The sequence below is a fragment of the Giraffa tippelskirchi genome, chromosome 10 (genome assembly GCF_054371585.1).
Source record: "Giraffa tippelskirchi isolate mGirTip1 chromosome 10, T2T-mGirTip1v1.2.pri, whole genome shotgun sequence".
Lineage (NCBI taxonomy): Eukaryota > Metazoa > Chordata > Mammalia > Artiodactyla > Giraffidae > Giraffa > Giraffa tippelskirchi.
This window is the reverse complement of record NC_137284.1, coordinates 148,684,310-148,711,129: the sequence shown is the minus strand read 5'-3', so window position 1 is coordinate 148,711,129 and position 26,820 is coordinate 148,684,310. Positions and strand designations below refer to the sequence as shown.

Genomic DNA, 26,820 nt, shown 5'->3' with positions numbered 1-26,820 from the left:
CAGGGTCTTTTCCAATGAGTCAACTCTTCTCATCAGGTGGCCAAAGTATTGGAGTTTCAGCTTCAACATCAGTCCTTCCAATGAACACCCAGGGCTGATCTCCTTTCGGATGGACTGGTTGGATCTCCTTGCAGTCCAAGGGACTCTCAAGAGTCTTCTCCAACACCACAGTTCAACAGCATCAATTCTTCGGTGCTCAGCTTTCTTCACCGTCCAACTCTCATATCCATACATGACTACTGGAAAAACCATAGCCTTGACTAGATGGACCTTTGTTGGCAAAGTAATGTCTCTGCTTTTTAATATACTGTCTAGGTTGGTCATAACTTTCCTTCCAAGGAGTAAGCGTCTTTTAATTTCATGGTTGCAGTCACCATCTGCAGTGATTTTGGAGCCCCCAAAAGTAAAGTCAGCCACTGTTTCCACTGTTTCCCCATCCATTTCCTATGAAGTGATGGGACCAGATGCCATGATCTTAGTTTTCTGAATATTGAGCTTTAAGCCAACTTTTTCACTCTCCTCTCTCACTTTCATCAAGAGGCTTTTTAGTTCCTCTTCACTTTCTGCCATAAGGGTGGTGTCATTTGCATATCTGAGGTTATTGATATTTCTCCCGGTAATCTTTATTCCAGCTTGTGCTTCTTCCAGCCCAGCATTTCTCATGATGTACTCTGCATATAAGTTAAATAAGCAGGGTGACAATATACAGCCTTAACGTACTCCTTTTCCTATTTGGAACCAGTCTGCTGTTCCATGTCCAGTTCTAACTGTTGCTTCCTGACCTGCATACAGATTTCTCAAGAGGCAGGTCAGGTGGTCTGGTATTCCCATCTCTTTCAGAATTTTCCGCAGTTTATTGTGATCCACACTGTCAAAGGCTTTGATATAGTCAATAAAGCAGAAATAGATGTTTTTCTGGAACTCTCTTGCTTTTTCGATGATCCAGCGGATATTGGCAATTTAATCTCTGGTTCCTCTGCCTTTTCTAAAACCAGCTTGAACATCTGGAAGTTCACGGTTCACATATTGCTGAAGCCTGGCTTGGAGGATTTTGAGCATTACTTTACTAGCGTGTGAGATGAGTGCAATTGTGCAGTAGTTTGAGCATTCTTTGGCATTGCCTTTCTTTGGGATTGGGATGAAAACTGACCTTTTCCAGTCCTGTGGCCACTGCTGAGTTTTCCATGCCTACTGTGCAGAAAGTAGTTCACAGTGATTAAGCCTTCCCAGGTGGTACTGTTATAGCCACGTGTTCCGGGAAACAAGCTCACTCAGAAGGACGATGCAGATAGTGAAGTGCAGTTTATTACACCGGCGGGCCCAAGGCAGAGTCTCCTCTTAGCCAAGGACCCCGACCAGCATTTGTGAAAATCTTTTATACTCCATGGGTACGTGTCTGAACCCACCACCTAAATTTCCTTGTGACTTACACAAACAAAGGAAAGGTAAATACAATCACAATAACCCCATCATTCATGTGTTATGTGTTCAAACAGTCAAAAATCAATAAGCCCGAGGTTACATTTCAAACAGTCAATAATCAATAAGCCCGAGGTTAGAGAAAAAAATTTATGACCTGTCCGGAGGTAGGGGGATCAGTGTGTGTTTTCTCTTAGGTGATGAGTAACCTGGATACAATCTTCAAGGTTCCCCTGTCCGGAGGGGGTCTTATCCTTCTATTGTCGTTTCCACAGGCACTAAGCACAGAGTTCAGAGTCCATCAGAGAGGTGGCTGAACATGATCAGCATGAACAGGCCTAAGATGGAGTCCAGGCCCTATGAATTCCTTCTTCAGTACCAGAGGTAAAGAACCTGCCTGCCAATGCAGGAGACGTTGAGACACAGGTTCGATCCCTGGTTTGGTAAAATCCCTGGAGGGGGGCACTCCAGTATTCTTGCCTGAAGAATCCCATGGACAGAGGAGCCTGGCCGGCTACGGTCCTTGGGGTCACAAAGAGCCGGACACGAGTGAAGCAACTTAGCATAACACCACCCCTGTGGAGAGAATAGCCAACAGTGATTAAGTCCTTCCTACATGCCTCTGTATTTTCCTAAAGGCTTCACCTGAACTGGGTTGTTTAATCCGAGAAGCAACCTTCTGAGTCGGGGAGTTAGCGTCGGTGCTTTGCAGACACAGAACCTAACCTTTAAGGAGAAGAAATCTTCCCCAGAGTCATAAGTAGCTGCTGAGCCCACGGATCAAACCTTGAGCTCATTGGGCTGAGTGTTCTCTGAAGCGCAGGGAGAGTCTGCTTGTAGTAAAGAGGCCAGAAGGGAGGATCCAGGTGGGGGAGGGCCATCATGGCAGAGGGGAAAGAGGAGGAGGAAGTTGGGTCTGTGGTTGGGACCCAGGGGGTGGTTTTTATTCATTTTCCCAGTTAGAGTGTCTCACTGTGCCTTCACTGCAGGCGCAGAACAGCATTCTGCCCTGGGTCACATTGGCCACGTGTAGGCTCAGCTCGCTCTCGCTGACCCGCATGGCCCGGTAATTCGCTCCAGGGAGGTTTATGACTTCCTCATTCCCGGTGCTCCGCAGACTGGCCAGCACCTGTAGTTGCCCCCGGAGATCCTGCTGGTACCAGCTCATCCAGGGGTACTGGGAATCCTTCAGGATGCACTGCAGGGTTTCAGCCTGTCCGCGGGATACCAGGGCCCACCTGGGCCTTTGCTCCACCAAGCTCGTGGCTGCATCTGAAACACACATGCCGGCCAGGCTGAAGTTCCTGGGGGTAGTGGTCACCACCAGAAATCTCTAGCTGCAGCCAAAGCCTGAAGAGGGATCCCATGAGTGGTGCCGGGAGGAAGCTGTTGCAGAAGGGGTCCTTTCACAGGGTGAGGGGACCACAGGATGGTCTTGGCAAGCTGGGGTCAGGGAGCCAAACTTTCTGCGCCTACAGGCGCCCCCGTGACCCAGTCCCTCTTTTCCTCCCTCAGTCCACCAAGTGGTTGTCTCTGCCAGGCCCCTGACCTGTACTCACGGCAGCCAGGAGCACCCAGCCCCACAGGATGGAAAACGGTGCCATTCCCTCGCCTCTCCAGCAGGGCAGGGGGACGGAGCCACCAGGCAGGAGAGCAGACGCTGACCTGGGAGGCCCGATTAGCGGCTGAGACTCTCTGAGCCTGACACTCAAGAGGGAGTGGCTTTTCCAGGAAACTCAGTATCTTGTCTCATCTTCTCACTGAAGCTCAAACCTCAAACTGGAGTTTCCTGTTCCAGCACACCAACACGCACTCACACACACACACACACGTACATGCTCCCCAAACTCACCCCGGGGCCTCGGTGAATGTACCTGGACCTGCACCCTCTCGGCTGCTTTGCAGAGAGATTCCTAGAAATGGGACACTGAATCTGTGTCTTATATCTTCACAAGGAATTAAAATAACTCAATGAAACCAAGTCACGGGGCTTCCCTGGTGGCTCAGTGGTAAAGAATCCTCCTGCCGATGCAGGAGACACAGGTTCAGTCCCTGGGTCAGGAAGATCCCCTGGAGGAGGGCATGGCAACCCACTCCAATATTCTGGCCTGGGAAATCCATGGACAGAGGAGCCTGGAGGGCTACAGCCCATGGGGTTTACAAAAGAGTCGGCACGACTGAGCAACTAAACAACAACCAAGTGAAACTTGTAGATTGAACAGAGACATTTTCCTATATGCATAGAGGCTCCTGCAGGGCAACTTTGGTGGTAGGTAAGGAACACTCATCTCTGATGACCTGTATTTTCCTCTGTAAAAGCAAATACAAACAAAAGAAGAAAATAAGGGAAGAGACTTCCCTCCCCTCCATTTTCTTAGAGCATTTATTTAGAAAACTTATTCTTTCTCTATCTCTTTGAAATGTACAAACCATACTCTCCTTAAAAGCTAAATCACTTCTTGCTAGTATTAAGACCCAGGCATGTCTTTCTCAAGGACCTGTAACCATTTCTTTGGAATAAAATCATCAAGGAAGATGAGCCTAACTTGGTCTAGAGCAGATGCCTGGCACCAAGTTGCAAAATGATTTCATCATAAAGATATGATATAGGGACTTCCCTGGCTGTCCAGTGGTTAAGACACTGCACTTCTACTGCGGGGGACCCAGGTTTGGTCCCTGGTCGGGGAACAAAGATCCCGCGTGCCACAGGGGTGGCCACAAAAAAAAAAAAAATAGAAAAATAGTATGACATTTATTTTTCCTTTGGTAAAGCCAATTAGCAAACACAGATAGACACCCCATTTCCCAGGGTACTTCAGCATGGACTGTGGATTACCGAAACGGACTGCCAAGTCCTCTCATTTGAGGACTGGTTATTGCTTCTCTTAGGGCTTCCCTTGTGGCTCAGCTGGTAAAGAATCCACCTGCAGTGTGGGAGACCTGGCCTGGGTTCGATCCCTGGGTTTGGAAGATCCCCTGGAGAAGGGAAAGGCTACCCACTCCAGTATTCTGGCCTGGAGAATTCCATGGACTGTATAGTCCCTGGGGTCTCAAAGAGGTGGACAGGACTGCGTGATTTTCACTTTCACTTTTATTTTTAATTGTATTTTCCCAACAACTCACAGAGCTGCCACTTCCTGGCAGTGTGACCTTGGATCTCAGTTCATTTCTCTGTAAGTCGGAGATGATATTGGAAGCTAGTTCATAGGAGTAAGTGGATTAATACATGAAAATTTCTTAGAATAGAGCTCCTACTAAGACTCACTTAGTAGGAGTCGACCTCTAATGTTGCAATTGTAAACTTCCAATTCAATAAAAATATGACAATTATAGTCACTTTTACTGGTCTTTGTGGGCTTCCCTGGTGGCTCAGACAGTAAAGACTCCGCCTGCAATGTGGGAAACCTGGGTTCAGTCCCTAGGTTAGGAAGATCCCCTGGAGAAGGGCATGACAACCCACTCCAGTATTTTTGCCTGGAGAATCACCATGGGCAGAGGAGCCTGGTGAGCCACAGTCCACGGGGTTGCAAAGAGTTGGACATGACTGAGCGACTAAACACACACACGTATTAGTCTTTAATCTCCTGGTGTGCTGCAGTCCATGAGGTCACAAAGAGTCAGATACAACTTACTTACTGATCACCAACAACATGTATAAAGTAACTTCATTAATATTTTCTATATCACACTTTCAAGTTTGCATAATCTAAACGTGCACAAACTGTGAATCGCACTATGTTCTAAGTAACATGTGCTGATTCCCCTTTTTTTGTTGTTGGGGGAGGATCTACTTTTTTTCTATTTAAGTGTTGACTACAAAATTATTCACAACCTGAAAGTTAGGAGTTATGTTTCATTTGACGGGAATTTTTAGGACTTCAAGCCAGGGAGGGTGCATCTCAAGTAACCCTGAGAACTGCTGTGGGGGAAGCAAGGGAGGAAGCCAAGGTATTGAGGAGTTTTGCAACAAAGATCAGGTAGACTGAGCATCAGTAGGTAATTGTTAATTAAAGAAACCAGCTATCTAGAGTTAAGGAATTGAGCACTTTTCTTTGTATTGGAAAATGCAAGAGTCTGGGCTCACTGAAATCATTCTTTTGATATACACCTCAGCCATCTGGGGCCAGTATCCTGTGTTTTCACTTCCTGAGTTTCCTCAGGGCTCACTGTAGGGAGTGGCTATAGTCTAAAGGCTGCTGGATGGAAGGTATTCTTCTTCCTGAGTTGCCTGGAGCTCATCAGCTCACCATCTGGTGGTGGCTGCAATTGCTGATGACTGTGACATCCTTTGTTTACCAACATGGCAGGAAATATTCCATTTCTCACAAGTTTCAGGCCTGAAAGTGTCAGTCACTCAGTCGTTTCCAACTCTTTGAGACTCCATGGACTGTAGCCCGCCAGGCTCCTCTGGCCATGGAGTTCTCCAGGCAAGAATACTGAAGTGGGTTGCCATCCCTTCTCAAGGGGATTATCCTGACCCAGGGATCGAATCCAGGTCTCCTGCATTGCAGGCAAATTCTTTACCATCTAAGTCACCTGGGAAGACCTGTGTCAGGTGTACAACATTATAATTCAATACCTGAACACTCTGCAAAGTGATCACAAATCTGGTCAGCATCCACCACCATGCTGTTGACGTCCTTTCCCTCAGGTAACCACTCCTCTGATCTCCTGTGCTGACTCACTCGTGCCTTCAGCCCCCTTACCTAATCCCAGCATCAGGACTCCAGAGAAGGAGAGAAATGAGCTTAGGGGAGCATTGCCCAAATCACACCTCTTGAATACCAGGGGCATGCCAAGATGTGTGCTCACCCTCATAAGACTCAGGCACTTAATCCTGATGTTTGCTCCCATGAGAGTCACTCTGGGCTTTAGTTGATGAGAGGAAGTGGGCTGAGAGAGGGGAGAAAATGGTAACTAGGGGAAAAGGGGAGAAAGAGTAGAGAAAAGCCCCACGAAAAGCCAGACAGAGGGGACCCAGCAGCAGAGATCTCCTGCGTTGCAGTTGTTACTGGCTCTCCCTAGGCCAGCGTTCTGGCCGGTGAGCAGATTGCAGGAAAAGGGATCCTGGGCCCCTCTCGGGTTACAGGCCTGGCTGTCCTGTCTCCCAGCCCCTTCTCCCTTTTCCCTTTGCCTTAATCCCCAAATGCGATTGGGATCAGCATGTCTCTGACACCCCTGTTATCTCCTCTCCAGGCTCCCACTCTTCAAGGTCGGTGCCTCCCCAAGCTCCTGCTCTGCTCTTGGCCCGGTTCCCATCCAGGGCCAAGGTAAGCCTCTTCCTTCCAGGTGGCTGCCTAGCTCCTTACCTTCCCTGCCCTGCTCAGGGGTTGGTGGTACGGTTGTCCTCTTGAGAAAGGTGCTTTCTCCCAACTGCACCCCAGCTGCTAGTCAGGTGTTCCCAGGAGCTGCAAACAACCTCAGCTAGGTTCTTACCAGCTTTGATGAGCTCAGCAGCTGATGAGAAGAATCATCTGCCCTATATGGAGGCTCAGACAGAGGCTCCAGTGTCTTAAACCCTCATTTAAGCTGAATTCCTGTATAGAAATGTGTGGCCCAGATTCTGTGATGGAGGAGGTCCTCCAGGCTAGCCTGGTTTTTGTTTTCAGATCCTCTCCATTGTCTGATGGGAGAAGACCATCAGGTGAGGATGGGCTCTATCAGACAATGGAAGAAAGAACTCTAGGGTGAGAGACTTTTGTCCCTTTCCTAAGGAGCAGCCAGTGAAGGACACCAGCTCCCTCCACCAGGACAGGCCCTGGTGGAAATGCCTGCGGGGGAAAGAGTGCCTTGTGAGTGTCAGTGACCTAAGGGAACAATGGAGAGAGGAGGCCGGGTCCTGTAGCCTCATGTTCCCTCTCCCCGGCCCCTGTGGTCTCCTGTTTGCTCTCCTACCGACTGGATGGGGGCTCAGACACTGCTCAAGTCACTCCTTGATGATTCCATTTCCTCATCCCAAAATGAAATGGACTGGGATTCTTGGAAAATCAAGTGAATCTCAAGTTCCTTTTCACCCGGTGTTCCAATGCTATAATATTCCTTCTGTGCTTCTATTGTTTGCATCGCACTGAACAGCTTGCCAGTGGGGAAGCTGGTCAAGCCTCTGGTGGAAGGTCCCTGAATGTGATTTCTCTGAAAGGCAATTCATGGGAAGAAGGGGAAAGTGCAGAGCATCCCAAAGGCAAATTCGTGTTTGTTCCCCATTTTCTCCGTCTCCTCCTCCTCCTCCTTGCTCCTCCCCAGCTATGTGCAGAAACTCGAAGCTGCCCCAGACTTGCCCATCTGGAAAGCTGATTATGTCTCCCTCACCTCTACAAGTCCTTCCAGGGATTAGTAGTCAAGACTCCTCCAGGAGATGGAAATCAAAGCCTCCCCCTCGCTCCCTCCCAGCACCTCTTGTCCTTCCTGCGCTGTAGGGAGGCTGGAAGGCAGGGCCACGTGGAGTCCTACCCCTACTCCCTGTCTGTGCATCACTTCTGGGTAGAGACAAAATAGAGAATGCTCATGAAAACTGGGGTGGGGAACATATGCCAGAGGGCAGAGGGCTCAGTAAGAACATCCAGGGATACAGGGATGGGGGGCAGGAAGGGAGAGAATGGAGGGAGGCAGAGAGAGAGATAAAGGGAGAAAAGCATGGCAAAAAATAAAAAAAGGAGGGAGAGAAAGTGAGGAAGGGAGAAACAAAACATCCTTGATTCCACAGAGTCCCCATGGACATGACACTTGCCTGGGGTTGACAGGGAAGAGCCAGAGTGACTCATTCCTGAGCATTTCATGCCAGGTCTCTACTCCAGGGCAAGAGCACCTTCTCTCTGAGCACCTCACACCTCCTGAGTTATGTAAGCGGCTCCACTCTGAACCCAGAGATAATCAGATCAGAGGAGCCCCAGTCTGCCCCTCCTCCATGGCACGGTGCCTGGCACAGATACAGGTGCATATAAGTCTGTACTTCTTGAGTGGCCATCTAAGGAGAGATGCTCCAGACCCCAGAAGCCATGGCTTGTGCCCTTCTCTTCTGGCTTCTCCTACTTACAGCCCTTGCAACTCCTTCCCAAAGCAACCGCCTCGGCCCCATGCCTCGTCTGCGTTATTCCAGGTTCCTAGACCCTTCTAACGCTGTTTTCCTGCGCTGGGACTTTGACTTTGAGGCTGAGATCATCACTTTTGAGCTCCAGGTCCAGACAGCTGGCTGGGTGGGCTTGGGTGTCACAAATCACTACAGCAGAGCGGGAAGTGACCTGGTTGTCGGAGGCATCTTGCCTGATGGCAATGTCTATTTCTCGGTGAGTCTGAGGGTGGCTCCCTCCCAAACATGTTGGGTCTCTTGCTGGGTGGAGGATGGCTCTGAATCCAGGAAGGATCCATATTTTCCAAACATATTCGGGCATAGGCCCAGAACACCAGCTGATGGCTGACCTCTCCCTACAGAAACGGTCCATTGGAGAGTTTGAATCTAGGTCTTCCAGACTGAATGTCCCTAAAGTGCCAAAGGGAATGGAGCCATTGGACTGAAAGAGAGAGCCTCCTGGGCCACAATCTCAGTGCAGGTCACTGTGGGAGAATCCAAGCTGTTTAGGACACAGTCATCATCCTCTATTACCGTCAGGCTCGGTGAGAGAGACCACAACATAAAATAGTCTAGTAATGACATCAGTACCCACAATAATAACAGCTTAAAATTATTATGCAGTTTTGGTTAAGCAGAGGTTGGTCCAAATCTTTGCACATTAAACCTCCCAGCATCACCAGGAAGTAGATGATTATTATGCCACTTTAGGGATGAAGAAGCAGCCCACCTGTCTCCCAGTGTCATTCTGAACTGCATTTACATGGGGAAGGGTCAATGTTAAGAGCCCCCTAAAAAGATGAAGAGCACAGAGCTTTCAGAGAATAAGTGGGTTTTTAAGACTTAGGGATATAGGAATATTAGGATTCAAGGAGATGAGATTTGAAATGGGAGGAGTAAAGTAGGATCAGACACCAGCCATCCCTCTTCCCCATGAATCCCCCCTTGACGCCATGCTCTGTCCCAGGAGGGAGCTACATTGTATAGACCCGGGTCCCGCTAATTTGGTACCTTAGCGGGGCTAAAGGGACCCAGACTACTCCAAAGCCGTGAGCACTTAGGGCTCCGGTTCTCACCCCGTGACCTTCCCTGGGCCCCAGGACCAGCACCTGGTGGATGAAGACACTCTGGAGGAGGATGGGAGCCAGGATGCAGAGCTGCAGGGGCTGACGGAAGACGCCGTCTACACCACCATGCGCTTCTCCAGGCCCTTCCGCTCCTGCGACCCTCACGACCAAGACATCACGGTAAAGGAGAGAGGGGAGAGGAGCATTTGGTCGCAAGCAGCCTTTCCTCCTGGGCGGTGACGTCACCCCGACCTGGAGTGGCCGTGCCCGTCAGGCAGCCAGTCTCGGTTCCCGGGGCTGCCATCTCTCAGCCTTCCCCCGCACGCCCCCCACCTCCATCCTGCCGCCTGTGACTCCACCAGCCCTCCACGGCGGCCTCCCCCTGACAGCCCATGCCACCCTCCCTGGCGTCCCCTCTTGAAGAACCTTGCCTGATCTTGAACTGCAGGGTGTCGTGAACCACCTGTGGACACGGGCTCAGAGACGGGCTGGGAGAGGGGGTGTGGCTTGCCCAGCATCTCCAGCGGGTCAGCCTCTAGGCAGAACCAGAACCCAACTAGTTCTGATCCCCAATCTTAGACCTTCTCCATTCTGAAACTGCGATGTGGCGTTCTGAGGGAGGGGGGCTCTCCAAGGAACTCCGGTTCTTTATGTCTCAGCATAGAACAAAATTCAGCAAAAGGTAAAGTGATAGATGAGGAGGATTAACTAAAAGAGGACACTTGTGGGGCTTATGTCGGGCAGGCGAGAGGGTGCTGCCCCTGAGAACCTAGTGCACTACAGGTATATCATCAAAGGAAAAGTGGGAAGGCGGCGGGAACACCACCTTCTGCCTCACTCTGGAGTAGACATCAGGCTTCCATCCTCAGTTCCTCCTCCGCATCAGGTGGGGGAGTTTACTTGTCCCTACATGGTCAAGCCAGGACTGTCATGGTGCTATGGAAAAATTATTTCAGGTCTCAGTACAACGAGAATCTTTCACTTTCACATGTTGCCTTTCCACAAATTATTTTTTTTTATGTGTGTAGAGAGTATGTCCTAGGTGGTCATTAACTAACTGAGCTCACCGGCAGGATGTGTGTTTCACACCATCATTGTTTTATTGTTTGGGGGCATGTCTCCTGCTTCTGCTGCATGGCTTTGTTGCTAAATAAGTCTGCTTGGTTTTGTAGCTAAGTAAACTGGCACCCCACTCCAGTACTCTTGTCTGGAAAATCCCATGGACGGAGGAGCCTGGTAGGCTACAGTCCATGGGGTCACGAAGAGTCAAACATGACTGAGCGACTTCACTTTCACTTTTCACTTTCATGTAGTGGAGGAGGAAATGGCAACCCACTCCAGTGTTCTTGCCTGGAGAATCCCAGGGACGGAGGAGCCTATTAGGTTGCCGTCTATGGGGTTGCACAGAGTCAGACATGACTGAAGCAACTTAGCAGCAGCAGCAGCAGCAACCCTGATTTGGTCGAAGTTCCCTGATGGCCTATAGGGGCTCCCCTGGTGGCTCAGATGGTAAAGAATCTGCCTGCAAAGCAAGAGGCCCGGGTACCATCCCTAGGTCCGGAAGATTCCCCTGGAGAGAGAACTGGCAACCCACTCCAGTGTTCTTGCCCGGAGAATCCCATGCCCAGAGAAGCCTGGCGGGCTATGGTCCATAGGGTTGCAAAGAGCTGGACGTGAATGAAGTGACTTAGCACGCGCAAACCTGTTTTCTTGAGTACTCTTTAACTCACAGGGGTCTCTCATGCTTTTCATCCCTTAGTGGGATTAACTATTTAATCACCCACTTTGTCCCTTCACTCTGTCCCTATCAGTTGCGCTGTGAGCCAGTGACTTGTGTCGGTGGTTGGGTGTGGGTGTGTGCAAAGTGCTGCTTGTGGGCGGCAGCACCTGGACGCCCTTGACACCCACAGAGCGACACTGTGAGGGTGCTGGCCGCCTACGGCCTGGATGACACCCCGAAGATGGATCGGGAGCGTACTTTTGTGAAGTCCATCTTCCTGCTCCAAATCATCCACCCTGATGATCTCGATGCCCCTGAGGACACCATCATCCATGACCTGGAGATCACTGATGTAAGACCCCCTCCTTCCTGCCCAGTCACCTCTAGCCCCCTCCCACCTTCCACTCAATCCAGACCTTCCTCTTGCACCCAATATTCAGTACATGCCTGGAATTCAGGTTCCTCTGACTCCCCTTGGTCCTCCGAGGATGGTCAAACTGGCCCTCAAGTGGCCGCCCTTCCCTGACCTGTCCCTTCCCATGCTTCTCCGGGAGCCTCCCTCCCACCCGCTCAGCCCCTGTGTGTCCCCCTCTAGTTCCTCATCCCAGAGGATGACACCACGTATGCCTGCACCTTCCTCCCTCTCCCCATCGTTAGCAAGAAGCACCACATCTATAAGGTACTGTGAACCAGATGGCGGGACGTTGTCAAGGTGGTTGAGACAGGCAGTGGGCACGGTTGACTCTGAAGAGGTGCGGGATGGAGGTGTCCAGGAGGACCTGGGGCCAGGCCAGGTCTGGTGGAGGTAGCAGTTCCAGGATTTCCTGAGCCCAGAACTACAGCTCCCAGCACTGTTTTACTCATGCCCCACGGTGTAGCAGTGATTTTGATGTCAGTCATTAGTTACTAAGTGTCTGCAAAGAACAAAGGATGAGCCCTACCCTGGGCCCAGAAATGTGTTCTTTTAGCCCTGGAGGAAGTGCAGGCTGGGGGGCACGTGGCCAAAGCCTGTCAGGTTGGCAAAGTCTGGCCAGAGGAGACTCAGGTAGATCATCTGATTTCACATGGGAGTGATTACAATTTTGATCGAATAAATGAAAGTGTGACCTTAACCGTGAATGGCCAAAGTATGCGAGCCATGGTTTTCTTTAGAGAGCGACTCCAACAAGATGTGGTTACATGCTCAGATATAGGGAACCGATGAGGTTATTAAGGGAAAGTTGGAAGTCTTGGGATATTCCCGGCTAGACCTATGCTGTGTTCTCAGGAAGTGGTTTTAAAAAGACTGAGGGCTGAGAGAGGAGTCAGGTGGAGTGCCAGGGAAATGACAGGCTGGGGGAGGAGGAAACAGAGGAAATGGAAGAGGAAGAGGGAAGTGGAGACCTGGGCATAGTTTTATTAATATTTGGGGAAAAGAAAGCGAGGTGTGGGTGGGGGCTCGAGGGATAAGGACTTGACCCAGAAGATCTTGACCGTGCTGTGTCCTGCATCCACGCCCAGTTCGAGCCCAAGTTGCTCCAGCACAACGAGACAATTGTGCATCACATCCTGGTGTACGCCTGTGGCAACGCCAGCACTCTCCCCACGGGCATCAGCGACTGCTACGGGGCTGACCCCGCCTTCTCCCTCTGCTCACAGGTCATCGTGGGCTGGGCTGTCGGGGGCACAGTGAGTCCATGTGATGAGGGAAATTGGTGGCTAAGGGGACACGTGTGGTCAGGCAACGGCGATTGGTGGATGGGTGGAAGGTGGAGACAAGGGAGGTCTGGGATGGAGGCGAGAAGACACGGGTGGGCCCTGGGGAGTCCCCTGCACCTACTTCCCAGCCATTCTTGCTGCCAAACCTCCCTCCTTCCACCAGAGTTACCAGTTTCCAGACGACGTGGGCATCTCTATTGGGACGGCCTTGGACCCCCAGTGGGTCCGACTGGAGATTCATTACAGCAATTTTCACAATCTGCCTGGTGAGCGTCTAGAGCATCTATGGAAGCACCCGTGGATGGGGCTGGCTGAGTCCTCTAGGCATGGGAAAGGTGATGCTGGAGGCCCGCTGACTCCTGCTCGCAGCCCCACCCTTGCCTTCCCAGGCCTCTTCCTCCGCAGCCTGTGACCCATTCCCCTGCCTCCTCTGATCGGGCCTGCCTGCCCCAGGTCTGTACGACTCCTCGGGGATCCGAGTATACTACACCGCGCACCTGCGCAAGTATGACATGGGCGTCCTGCAGCTGGGCTTCTTCACTTTCCCCATCCACTTCATTCCCCCCGGCGCCGAGTCCTTCATGTCCTACGGGCTGTGTAAGACGGAGAAGTTTGAAGAGGTGAAGCCGGAAGGTGCCCCCCCACTCCCCACTTCCCCTGAGATTCCCCGTTCCCAGTCATAGATCTGGTGTGATCCACCAGCGCACAGCCCGAGTCCCCAAGCCGGAGAAGGACCACCGCCTGGTGCTTTGGGAAATTGACCTGACCTGGCTGGTGCAGCAGAGGCAGGAGTCAGGGCTGTGGGGCAGGAAGAGGGGCCAGGAGGCCCAGCAGGGACTAAAGGGATATGTTCCAGTCTTCAGAGGAAGTTGTCAGATATTAAAGGAGGAAACCAAGGAGCAGAGGAGAGTTCCTAACGGACCAGGTGGTCTCCTCCCTGCCACAGATGAACGGGGCTCCAGTGCCTGACATCCAGGTGTTTGGCTACCTGCTCCACACCCACTTGGCCGGCCGTGCATTGCAGGCAGTGCAGTACAGGTAAGGAAGACACAGATTGGAAGCGCTCCCTTCTGTATTTGGAAGTAAACATTAAGAACAGTTGTTTATTCTGTAGCATGAGGTTATGCTCGGTTGGAACAGGAGAAGCTAGAACTGTTCCTGGAGTAGAGATGACAGAGGGTGGAGATTTTTGTTTTGCAGGCTATCTGTGCCCACTGAATGAGCCCATATGCTGCTGCTTTGTTGACAGGACACCCCCCTCCCCGCGTCAGCCTCTCCTTACTCCTCTCCCCACCTTGTCTCCCTCCAGAAATGGAACTCAACTCCGTATAATCTGTAAAGATGATGCCTACGACTTCAATCTGCAGGAGACTCGAGATTTACCTTATCGAGCGGTGATCAAGCCGGTGCGAGCCGGGCTGAGGGAGGCATGGCTGGCATTGGGGGAAGACAGGATCAGCACTTGTTATTGTTAGTTAAGAGGTCTAAGGCTGGACCGGTCCCTCTGCTTCTTACTTTCATCCTTTGTTTCTCTCTGCACAGGGGGATGAATTGCTGGTAGAGTGTCGCTACCAGACGCTGGACCGCAACTCCTTGACTTTTGTAAGTACCCATCTTCCCACCACAGTTAATGAAAATAAGCCTCAGAATAGCCTTACCCCTGGTCTTGGCTAACCCATGACTCAGATGATTTCAGCTGAAGCCCCTTTCTTTCTCCAATGTTATTACCCATTCACGTGGGGCTTCATGCTCTCACATCCCCATGACTGTAAGATGGGTACCAGGATTCTCATTTTCTTGGTCAATGACTCGCTAAGATTGTCGCTAGCTCTCTCTTCTTCTCCAGGGGGGTCCCAGCACCATTAATGAGATGTGCCTCATCTTTTTCTTCTACTATCCCCGAAACAACATCTCCAGCTGCCAGGGGTACCCTGACATCATCTACGTGGCCCACGAGCTGGGGGAGGAGGTATCAGAGTGAGTCATCCTGGAAGATAAGACCAAGAGTGACCTCTAGAAGTTAGATCACTTGTGTGCAAAGTATTTGTCTGGCTTTTTCTCATGCACTTACCTGATTTGAACACCATTTGCTTTCAAGGAGTGACCTTTAATTGGGGCTTTCTGGGTGGTGCAGTGGTAAAGATTCTGCCTGCCAATGCAGGAAACACAAGAGATGCAGCTTCAGTTCCTGGATCAGGAAGATCTGCTGGAGTAGGAAATGGCAACCCATTCTAGTATTCTTGCCTGGACAATCCCATGGACAGAGGAGCCTGGCAGGCTACAGTTCACAGGGTTGCAAACAGTCAGACACGACTGAGCAACTTTCACTTTTCACACTTTAATAATTTTAATGGATAATCATTGACTAATGTAATGCCTTCACCATGATACTTATCAAGACCTATCAAGGTCATGGGGTTGCAAAGAGTCGGAAGTGACTGAGCATGCATGCATGCAGTGACCTTTTAATTACTTGGGACTAAGGTCCTCCCTGAGGCTCTGATGAAAATGCTGAAGCTCCTTTCCAAGAAAAAGGTACATCTTTGCAAACATATCCCATTTCACAGACAATTTCAGGACATGTATAGGTTCCCAGAAGTCATCCCATCAACCTTCTTAGACTTCATGGTACACAGATCAAGAAACACTTCTTTAAAGAGTTAGCACTTCCTCTTTTTCACTTTTAAAAAATTCTCATCTCTAATTCTGATGATTTCACCTTCTGCCATGCTCTTACTGAGTTGTAAGACATTCCTTATGGTTTACGCCATGGAACTGATGCTAACAAAAGTAGGGCTGCTTTTTACACATTTTGCCAAAGCTTTAAGTCACCCCTGAACTAGTGTCTGCTCTTTCTGCCCATGGCAGCTCCATGGAGGGCATGATGGCCATGAGCAATGTGGAGTGGACCCCGGAGAGCATTAAGAAGGCTGAGAAGGCCTGCAAGGAGGCCCAGCAGACAGTGATAATAAAGACCATTGATGTAAGTGTCTCGGGAGACACTGCACTCCCAGGGTTAGGGCTAGAGGAGTGAAGGATGGTTTGGACAAGGCCAGAAAAGAGGAGAAAGGAGGTGTGAATGACAATGGCAGGAACGCTGGATCAGAGAAGAAGAAGCTGAGCGAGCAGAGGAGGGCTGATGATGCTCTGGGTGTGGGTGGGCATCTCCCGGTTAGCCTGTGAGGCAGCAGGGGCTGGGGATGACCAAAGAAGGTCTTAGAAGATGAAAAGAGGTGGGGGTGCTTCCACCTTCACCCATTTTCCTCCTTCTCCTGCAGGAGCTAGTGGAAAACACAACAGGCTGGATTCGGGACATCAACCCTACACCCCGGGGTCCTTGTTTGGAGTCCTCTGGAGGCAAAGTGGAGCCCCAGGACAAAACCCCTGCAGGCTTCAGGGCAGCCCCCGTGGTCCTCTTGGGCTCCAGAAGTGCCATACTGAGGTGCCTCCCCCTGGCCGCCCTCTTGTTTGGGCAGGTGGCCCTGTCTTTGTTTCTTGCCACCCTGCAGGCTGCAATCTGATACTGTCTCCTCAGTCACATACTCAGACCCCTTCCCTGCTCAGACCTCCCCTTATCATCACACAGACTCCCTCCTTGGCCCCCAAAGTCCCCCATCTGTGCCCCTTCCCGTGACCTCAGTCATGACTGCAGGCCTGGGCGTGGCACAGAGACCCCAGAGCCTGTCCCATGACAAGCTCGACAAACCATCCTTTAAAGCATCCTAGAAGCATTGGTAGAACCACACATCCTCTAACAAAATCTGCATTCAAGGCTGGGTGAGGGACTGGGTCTCTGAGCAGTCCGGTACCCAGGCTCGCTCAAGGAGATGCTGTGTGGGGAGGAGGGTGCTTGAATGAGTACAGGGAGCCCTGTAAACCCTCCTCAGCTCCTGCAGGCTCTGGAGGGACTCCTGTTTCTCTTTTCTTCTGACAGTTTTGTCCAAACCTCCCTGTGAGGCAGAGGCAGCCACATGTGTGTTTCTTATGGTGAAGGGAGGGGCTCTGTTTATAAGGGACGAAGTTCAAGGCACCAAATTAAACAAAATTCAACTCACTTCCCAGTGCCATCTCTTTCCTTTGAGCCTTTGATCTAGGTGAGGCAGCTGCCATTAAGGTGGTCTCTGAAAGGCTCAGGCTGAGGCAGCCAGAGGGCATTTGAGGATCTGGTTGCCCCAAATGCAGCTTCTAATGCATCACTCGCTTGCCTCAACTGTGCCTTGACTGCCAGGTGATCTTTATTTCCTCAAGACATATCACATTCTCAACACTCAGATCACCGAGTGTCAAGAGCCTGCCTGGCCAGGGAGGCTGACTGGGGCTCTGAAAACAGGTCGAGGGCATGGCAGTCTGTGAATTGCCTTGCCCATGTTTCCCCTGTCTTCTGGAAGGGACCCCTACCCTGACTATTCCAGGGTGTTTAGAGGGATCTTAATTCCCTGAAGATAAGAGAACTGGCCTCTACATTTCTTGCCACTGCTTGAGTTCACATGTGTGTATGCCAAGACACTATAGTCGTGTCCAACTCTGTGCAGCCCTATGGACCATAGCCAGCCACACTCCTCTGTCCATGGGGTTCTCCAGGCAAGAATACTGGAGTGGGTTGTCAAGCAAAGCAGAAAACATGGCTTACCCAAAGCCAGAAGGATTGTCTAAGTTCACTACTGGGCTTCGCTGTGGTCACCATTCAAGGGTAATGGAGGCTTTTCTTTAATCTTAAAACATGGTTAAGGACCTTTGGCAGTAGTTTGAGGTCCACAAATTACCTCCTACAGCATGAAGAAATACACAGATCAAAACTAATCTAGACTGAAACTTAAAACAATCAAAACAGACCTTTTGCGCATCTCCCTGGTGACCCAGTAGCTAAGACTGCACTTCCAGTGCGGGGGGCCTGGGTTCAATTCCTCCTCAGGGAACCAGATTCCATCCCACATGATGCAACTGAAGATCCCTAGTACCACAACTAAGACCTGGAGCAAACAAATAAATAAATATTAAACAAAAACAAAACAGTCCTTTTCTCTTCGGTTTGCCCAATTCACAAAAAAGTCTGACCTTTCTATTCAAAGCTGTTACTCCAAGCATCCCCACTCCACACCCCCGCAAGCAAATTCTTCCATCCTCGATCTTTCAGGCAAAAACGAAAAGAAAATAGAAGAACCTCCTGGACGGGTTTCTGATGTCAAACCTCAGTCTGTGCTGCAGCCTTATTCTCAGGTCCTGATAAGCTCAAGTCACCTGAGCAACCTCCCCAGGGTTCTGCAGTCAGAATCTTCCAATGCTCTGTTTGTCCAGCTCAGAGCCGGGTACACGTCCCTGGTCCTATTGCTCTCCTCTGTACTCACTTCAGGTTTCCTTCTTTCATGGTATTTTCATCTCCATCTCCTGATCTGAGCATTTACTCATCATGTACATATTCACTGAGCACCACCTGTGAGCTTGACATTAGGTCAGAATAGGAGCTACTGAAATGAACAGGAAATGGACCAGCACCACCTTCCCTGCCCCTCTGACCCACCCTTGTGGAGCTGTGATCAAGCTTCTAGGAGCCCTTGGCTGGCCGTTTTCTCCTTGGGTTCAGGGCATGCTCCTTTGAGCCTTTCCTAGTGCATTGACCATTTCTCCCCACTGACTGCCTCCAGAGAGAAACTGTTATTTATATCAACTTACGGATAATGATGTGCTTCTATATTTAAAAGGAATGCATTTATCTTACGCATATGTATTAGACCAGGATCTTTGTGGCTCAGCTGGTAAAGAATCCACCTGCAATGAGGGAGACCTGGGTTCAATCCCTGGGTTGGGAAGATCCCCTGGAGAAGGGAAAGTCTACCCACTCCAGTATTCTGGCCTGGAGAATTCCATGGACTGTATAGACCATGGGGTCGCAAAGAGTCGGGCACAACTGAGAGACTTTCACTTTTAGACAGTATAGCAGAGCCTGGCATGCTGCAGCCCATGGGGTCACAAAGAGTCAGACATGACTGGGCGACTGAACAACATTAGACAATACTTCTGGGAAAACGAATTATATGACGTCAAGCTTTGTTTCCAGTTTATGTGTTTTGTGACTGCAGTTCCCAGAGAGCCTAATGATACATTCCAAAAAGATAGGCTCAGTGTTGAGGGAGAAAAGGATGACCCCACTTCCTCCTAGAACATCTTGGCACTTGGGTGTCTGTCACACCTCACCCCTCAGTTGGTGTCTAAGTTCAGGTCAGCTCTGAGTGACTCTGAGACTGTAACTTTTTTTCCATCTCACCTCCTCTACTCAAAACTCCATCTTAAATGTGGAGGGTAAATAAATTATTTATTCCCTCGTTGCTTTTCTTGTGTGAAAACAAGAGGTGCATGCGTGCTAAGTCACTTCAGTCAGGTCCAACTCTTTGTGACCCTATGGGCTGTAGCCCACCAGGCTCCTCTGTCCATGCAATTCTCCAGGCAAGGATACTGGAGTGGGTTGCCATGCCCTACTTCCGGGGACCCTCCTGACCCAGAGATCAAACCCGCCTCTCTTATGTCTCCTGCATTGGCAGGCAGGTTCTTTACCACTGGAGCCACCTGGGAAGCCCTAGAAGACAAGAGGACCCATAGGCTAATGCTTACAAGGGTTCTGGTCTTTCCTGTGGAATAAGAATATTTTGATACAATTTCAAATTTATCGTCACAAGAACTCCCACAAGCCCTTTAAATGAGCTTTACCCATTTACATTTTGCCCTGTTTCTCTCTCCTCCTCCCTCTCCTCTCTTTCCATCTCCTCTCTTTTCCTCCTCTCCTCTCCCCCCACCCACCTACTTCTTCCTCCTTTCCCCGGCTCTCTGTCTTCCTCTCCTTCATGAAGTTGATAACTTAGTTTGTTACTCCTGTTTGCTAGAGTTCTCATCACGTCTCAATTCCTGCTATACTCAGCTGAGACTGAGCAAGAAAGCTTCTCAACTCCACTGCTCCACCACCCCAGTGGCTGCCAACCTTGATGGCATATTAGAGTCACCCGGATGATGGGGGCAGCGTCCAGGCGTTAGCGAATCATTACCCTCTCCAGGTGTTTCCAATATGCATCTGAGCTTGAGGACCACTGAACCAGAAGTTCAATTGCTCTTAGCTTCCTGAATGGGCACTCTGGGTTCACATGTTGGAGTGATACCACAAGCACTGAACACCAGCAATGAGGAGCCCTGGAAGCTCCCTGAATTCCAAGAGCTACACTTTTAGTTGCTAGACTGTGAGGACGTGTGGGGATCTCAGAGAAGGGGTGCATGTGGGGGATTCAGGGAAGTGGCTATTTACCAAACATCACTCAAAAAATAAATAGCATTGAAACATGTGTATTACCATATGTGAAACAGATTGCCAGTCCAGGTCTGATGCATGAGACAGGGCGCTCAGGGCTGGTGCACTGGGATGACCCAGAGGGATGAGATGGGGAGGGAGGTGGGAGGGGGGGTCAGGATGGGGAACACATGTACACCCATGGCTGATTCATGTCAATGTATGGCAAAAATCGCTACAATATTGTAATTAGCCTCCAATTATAATAAATAAATTAATTTTAAAAAATAGCAAAGAAAGAAGAGCCCTTATAGTGCCAAGCAGCAAATACAGAAAAAAATGTGAAGTTAGAAAATCACCATTTAATAAATTCATAGTAATAATTGAATCAGATAAGAATCATCCATAGATGACAAAAACTAATAGAAGAGGAACTAGATAGCTACATAGCCTCAGAGTATCTCCACACAATATAGCTATTCATTATGATGAGAAAAAATTGTGGCTTCCCATGGAGAGAACTGAGAGGCACCACTTTATCCAGGTCAGTCAGTTGGCATCGCAATTGGCATCGCAACTCATGGACAAACATCACTTGCCTCCTGACAGAAGTACCAGGAAGGACACAACACCAATTCTATGTTATATCTGTCCAAGAAATATACAACCTCAATATAATCATGAGAAAGTATTAGACAAACCTCTAACGAGGAATATTCTACAAATATCTGACTTGTAATCATCAAAATCAAAGAAGAAAAAGAGGGGCTGAGGAATAGTTCCACAGTAGAGAAGACTGAAAAGCAAACAAAAATTCTGTTAAGCAAATGCAACACGTGCTCCTTGTCATTATTGCTGTTTAGGTTTCTTTTTTCTTTTTCAAAATTGTTTTGGCTCTGCCACAAGACATGCAGGATCTTAAGTTTCTCAGCTAGGGATTGAACCCATGTCCAGGTCAGTGGACGCCCAATGGACTGCCAGGCAAGTCCGTGTTTAGTGTTCTTTATAAAGAACATTATTGGGATGATTGGTAAAATTTGACTAATGTCTCTGCATTATATGGTGGCACTGTATGAATATCAACTTTCTGACTTGACTGGTTATATTGTGATTATGTGAGAATATGTCCTTGTGTTTTACGAAATTTATACTAAAGCATTTTGTGATGTTGAGACATTGTGTCTACAACTTTCAAATTATACATGTGTGTGTGTGTGTGTGTAAGTATGTGTGTGTGAGAGAGAGAGAGTAAATATGGTACATAATTTATAATTTGTGGATGATATTTGGGAAAACTGGGTGAAGAGGATAGTGAAGGTCTTTAGCTATTTTTGCAAATTTTCTCCAAGCTTATTTCAAAACAAAAACGTTAATCTTTAAAAAAGAAATAAGCATGAAATCTACACAAAGAGAGTATGAAAATGGAGCAAAAAAAATTTTTTAAGACACATAGTTACCTAGAAAAAAATTCAGTTTAGAAAAGTGTCAGCTTTTCCAGGCAAGAGATTTTGACTACTGTGAGAAAAAGTTTAAATAGATATAAGAACACTCAAGGGATTATATAATAATAATAATAATAATAAAACTTTGTATAGTGTTTTACAGACTGAAAATGCATTTCCAATGTTGACTCAACCTTGGAAACTGAGGCAAGTAAAAGACAACGGTGTCCACCTGAAGCAGTTGTCCCTGCACCAATCTGTACAGGTGGTGCTCCTAGAACTGGGCCAGTGAAGGCGACCATGTGCTTTAGATGTAAGCATAGGCGTCAGCAAAGCTTAAGACTCAGAAGCAGCAAGCTGATGCTTTCTTTCACCCCTTGCCTCTTCCCGTTTTCTGAACCTGGTTCCAGGACCACATCTTGTGCATAGACTGGAGTTTCAATTCTCAAGTTTCTTCAAGTGTCTGAAGTAAGGCCAGGCTGTCTTTTTTTTTCTGTTTTTGTTGTTGTTGTTTATGCGATCATGATTTTTTATTTAAAATATTTATTTTATATTGGAGTCTAGCTGATTAACAATAAAATGTTAACTTTTGGTATACTGCAAAGTGATTCAATTATACAAATACATGTGTCTATTCTTTTTAAAGTTCTTTTCCCATTCAGGTTATTAAAGAATATTGAGCAGAGTTCCCTGTGCTGTACAGTAGTATTTGTTGATTATCTGTTCTAAATATAGCTCTGTATTTATTGTTTTTGGCTGTTGTTCTTTTTTCAGGAGCACTTACCTTTTCAAAATTCCATCCTTGTAATTACAATCCATTTATACACACAAAGGGATTGAAGTTCAGTAACTAAAGAAATATGGTTAGTTGAACAAATTCCTCTTCAGTGCTTCAAGTCCCAAGGGCTTTAAAAAAAAAAGTGAAGCCTTTGGCCAGTGAATCTGCCCCAGGGTGGCAGCCTGGCTGCTGGGTCCCATGTGTCATGGGACACAGAGCTCTTTGTCTGGGATCAGGTTTTGTGGTGCCAACAAGAGAAGTGCCTTGGAGCTCCCTCAATAAACATATACACGAGGGAGCCGGGGAGCAAGTCCGTTGATACAGTTTAGAATGATGAGTTTTGCTTTGTTTTGTTTTCACACTATATTTGACCAGGACCTAACACTGAAGCTAGGACACTGTTGTCCTAGGGAAGTGATTCTCAAACTTTTTGGTCTCAGGATCTCTTTAGTTTCAAATTTAGTGAAGACCTTGTGCTTCATTTGGGTGGATTATATCTCCAAACATTTGCTGCATTAGGAAAAATGGAGTCATTTGTAAAATGTTTTGCCAAATATTTATTTCTTCGTTCATTAAAAAACAAATATATCAAATACATGTTGACATAAATAATATATTCTTAATGAAAGACCACAATATTTTCCAAAGCAAAAACAGTTAGTGAAAAGAAAGACATTGTTGTATAATTTGTAAATCTGTTTAATGTCTGGCTTAATAGAAGACAGCTGGATTCTTGTATCAGTTTCTGTATTCATCTATTGTGACACCACAGAGCACAGGCTGTGGAAAGTGGCACTGTATATGAATGAGAGGATGAGTGAAAATGGCAAAAACAACAGAGTATTTATATGAAAAGAGGCTTGACCTTGTAGACCCCAGAAAGAGTTCTGGGGTCTCCCCTGGTTCCCCAAACTACATTTTCAAAATACTGTCCTAGGGTTAAGCCTTCAATAGCACCTAAATGGCAATATTTGGTTATGACCATGAGCCTAGTCACAGGGGTGATCTTAGAAAATAATAGATCAGGAATAAATAGTGATTGTGGGTATGAAAGTCCAAGAACATGCTGAAAGTCTTAACACACGGAAGGAGAGTCTAGATAGTAAAACAAGAAGGGAAAAGCTGGTAAGTAGAAGACAAAGCAAACAAAACTATGAACTCTGATCCCAGGGTAGAGATTGTCTCCCCTATGTCATATATTTACATACTCATCTCTGTCTGGGTGATTCCTGGTCTATAAAAGAGTTAGCACTTTGTAAGTTAATTCAGTCACTAGAGGAAACAACAACAACCTAGTATTATCTCATAAATAAGTACTAATAGTACATCAGTACTTGGAGAAGAAAGAGTACTCATAAGGAACAATATTACCATTGCTGGCAGCCCCCATACATAAAGAAAAAAAGTAATCGCGGGAGAAGGAGTGTTAGTGCAAATGGCATGAGTTTATGAAGGGTAAGTAGTCATTGTAGAAAAAGCATTACTAGTACTATTGTCCCCAGATGTTGTAGGGGAAGGATAATTTGTAATCAGGGCATCATTACCAAGGCTAGCAGTTGGAGAAGTGGTTACTGTAGGAGGAGAGGTTACTGTAGCAAAAGTAGTGTTCTTATCATAAATACTTTCAGAGAAACTAGTCACAATAGAAAACTATTGCTAGTAGTATCAGCAGCAGTATCTGTAGGAATACAGTATTAATGGATGAGTATTATTAGTGCTAGTAGCAACAGTATTTGTTGAAGAATGAGTAGTCCAGTACTCTTGCCTGGAAAATCCCATGGACAGAGGAGCCTGGTAGGCTGCAGTCCATGGGGTCGCTAAGAGTCGGACACGACTGAGCGACTTCACTTTCACGTTTCACTTTCATGCATTGGAGAAGGAAATGGCAACCCACTCCAGTGTTCTTGCCTGGAGAATCCCAGGGGCGGGGGAGCCTGGTGGGCTGCCGTCTATGGGGTCGCACATGGTCGGACACGACTGAAGCAACTTAGCAGCAGTGGTAATAAGAACAGTAGTACCAGTGCTAGTATCGGTAGTACTTGTTGGGAAAGAAGTAGCTGTGATAGGAAGAGTAGCACTAGTTCTAGCAGTAGTAGTATTTGTAGAGAAAGGCACAGTAGAATTAGGAACGTTAGTATTAATAACTTCAATAGCACTTTCTTGGAAAGGCTTGATTGTGACAGGAAGAATACCATTAGTGCTAGACAACAGTAGTGTTTGTAGGGGAAGATATAGTAGTATTAGAGATAGTAGTACTGGTTGAAACTTCAGTACTACTTGTTGGGAAAGGCATGGTTGTGACTGGAAGAGGAACATTACTGCTATCAGTACTAGTATTTATTGGGGAAGAAATAGTGGTATTAGGGACAGTAGTACTAGTTGAAACGTCAGTAGTACTTGTTGTGTAAGGCATGACTGTGACAGGAAGAGTAATATCAGTACTATCAGTAGTAGTATTTACAGGAGAAGAGAGAGTGGCATTAGGGACAGAAGTACTAGTTGAAACTTCAGTAGCACTTGTTGGGTAAGGCATGGTTGTGACTGGAAGAGGAACATTAGTGCTATCAGTACTAGTATTTATTGGGGAAGAAATAGTGGTATTAGGAACAGCGGTACTAGTTGTAACTTCAGTAGCACTTGTTGGGTAAGGCATGGTTGTGACTGGAAGAGGAACATTAGTACTATCAGTGGTAGCATTCATAGGGGAAGATATAGTGGTATTAAGGACAGTAGTACTAGTTGAAACTTCAGTAGTAGTTGTTGGGTAAGGCATGGCTGTGACCGGAAGAGTAATATCAGTACTATCAGTAGTAGTATTTATAGGGGAAGAGAGAGTGGCATTAGGGACAGAAGTACTAGTTGAAACTTCAGTAGCACTTGTTGGGTAAGGCATGATTGTGACTGGAAGAGTAACATTAGTGCTATCAATAGTAGTATTTATAGGGGAAGATATAGTGGCATTAGGGAAAGTAGTACTAGCTGAAACTTTAGTAGCACTTGTTGTGTATGGCGTGTCTGTGATAGGAAGAGTAATATCAGTGCTATCAGTAGTACTATTTATAGGGGAAGATATAGTGGCATTAGGAAAAGTAGTACCAGTTGAAACTTGAGTAGCACTTGTTGTGTATGGCGTGTCTGTAATAGGAAGAGTAATATCAGTGCTATCAGTAGTAGTATTAATAGGGAAATATATGGTGGTATTAGGGACAGAAGTACTAGTTGAAACTTGAGTAGCACTAGTTGTGTATGGCATGTCCGTGATAGGAAGAGTAATATCAGTGCTATCAGTAGTACTATTTATGGGGGAAGATATAGTGGCATTAGGGAAAGTATTACCAGTTGAAACTAGAGTAGCACTTGTTGTGTATGACGTGTCCGTAATAGGAAGAGTAATATCAGTGCTATCAGTAGTAGTATTAATAGGGAAATATATGGTGGTATTAGGGACAGAAGTACTAGTTGAAACTTGAGTAGCACTAGTTGTGTATGGCGTGTCCGTGATAGGAAGAGTAATATCAGTGCTATCAGTAGTAGTATTAGTAGGGAAATATATAGTGGTATTAGAGAAAGTAGTACTAGTTGAAACTTGAGTAGCACTTGTTGTGTATGGCATGTCCGTGACAGGAAGAGTAATATCAGTGCTATCAGAAGTAGTATTTATAGGGAAAGATATAGTGGCATTAGGAAAAGTAGTACTAGTTGAAACTTGAATAGCACTTGTTGTGTATGGCATGTCCGTGATAGGAAGAGTAATATCAGTGCTATCAGTAGTACTATTTATAGGGGAAGATATAGTGGCATTAGGAAAAGTAGTACCAGTTGAAACTGGAGTAGCACTTGTTGCGTATGACGTGTCCGTAATAGGAAGAGTAATATCAGTGCTATCAGTAGTAGTATGAATAGGGAAATATATGGTGGTATTAGGGACAGAAGTACTAGTTGAAACTTGAGTAGCACTAGTTGTGTATGGCGTGTCCGTGATAGGAAGAGTAATATCAGTGCTATCAGTAGTAGTATTAATAGGGAAATATATAGTGGTATTAGAGAAAGTAGTACTAGTTGAAACTTGAGTAGCACTTGTTGTGTACGGCATGTCCGTGACAGGAAGAGTAATATCAGTGCTATCAGAAGTAGTATTAATAGGGAAATATATGGTGGTATTAGGGACAGAAGTACTAGTTGAAACTTGAATAGCACTTGTTGTGTATGGCATGTCCGTGATAGGAAGAGTAATATCAGTGCTATCAGTAGTACTATTTATAGGGGAAGATATAGTGGTATTAGGGATGGTAGCACTAGTTGAAACTTCAGTAGCGTTTGTTGAGTAAGGCATGGTTGTGACAGTAAAAGTAACATTAGC

The 26,820-nt window shown here is 47.4% G+C and overlaps 2 protein-coding genes and 1 gene segment (V, D, J or C); 1 reads left to right on the top strand and 2 right to left on the bottom strand.

Moving 5' to 3' along the window:
• Positions 1 to 1,285: 1,285 nt before the first annotated feature.
• LOC145523675 (T-cell receptor beta chain V region E1-like) lies at positions 1,286 to 3,122 on the bottom strand. The segment is given in 3 exon segments: positions 1,286 to 1,995; positions 2,393 to 2,691; positions 2,969 to 3,122. Coding segments are annotated over 3 exon segments (558 nt in total).
• Positions 3,123 to 8,414: 5,292 nt separating this feature from the next.
• Positions 8,415 to 16,491, top strand: LOC145523660 (putative DBH-like monooxygenase protein 2). Its single transcript, XM_081534361.1, has 13 exons — positions 8,415 to 8,702; positions 9,586 to 9,732; positions 11,463 to 11,624; positions 11,868 to 11,951; positions 12,773 to 12,940; positions 13,134 to 13,236; positions 13,424 to 13,590; positions 13,917 to 14,008; positions 14,280 to 14,376; positions 14,513 to 14,572; positions 14,817 to 14,947; positions 15,839 to 15,953; positions 16,249 to 16,491. The coding sequence occupies exons 1-13, from the start codon at positions 8,415 to 8,417 to the stop codon at positions 16,489 to 16,491; spliced, it is 1,857 nt and encodes a 618-aa protein (XP_081390487.1).
• A 6,655-nt stretch (positions 16,492 to 23,146) lies between these two features.
• LOC145523659 (maltase-glucoamylase-like) overlaps positions 23,147 to 26,820 on the bottom strand; it is a 340,029-nt gene continuing 336,355 nt past the window's right edge. Inside the window, exon 100 of the mRNA XM_081534360.1 lies at positions 23,147 to 26,765. Within this exon, the coding sequence (XP_081390486.1) occupies positions 24,661 to 26,765 (2,105 nt within the window). The 3' untranslated portion in view covers positions 23,147 to 24,660. The remainder of the gene's footprint in view (positions 26,766 to 26,820) is intronic.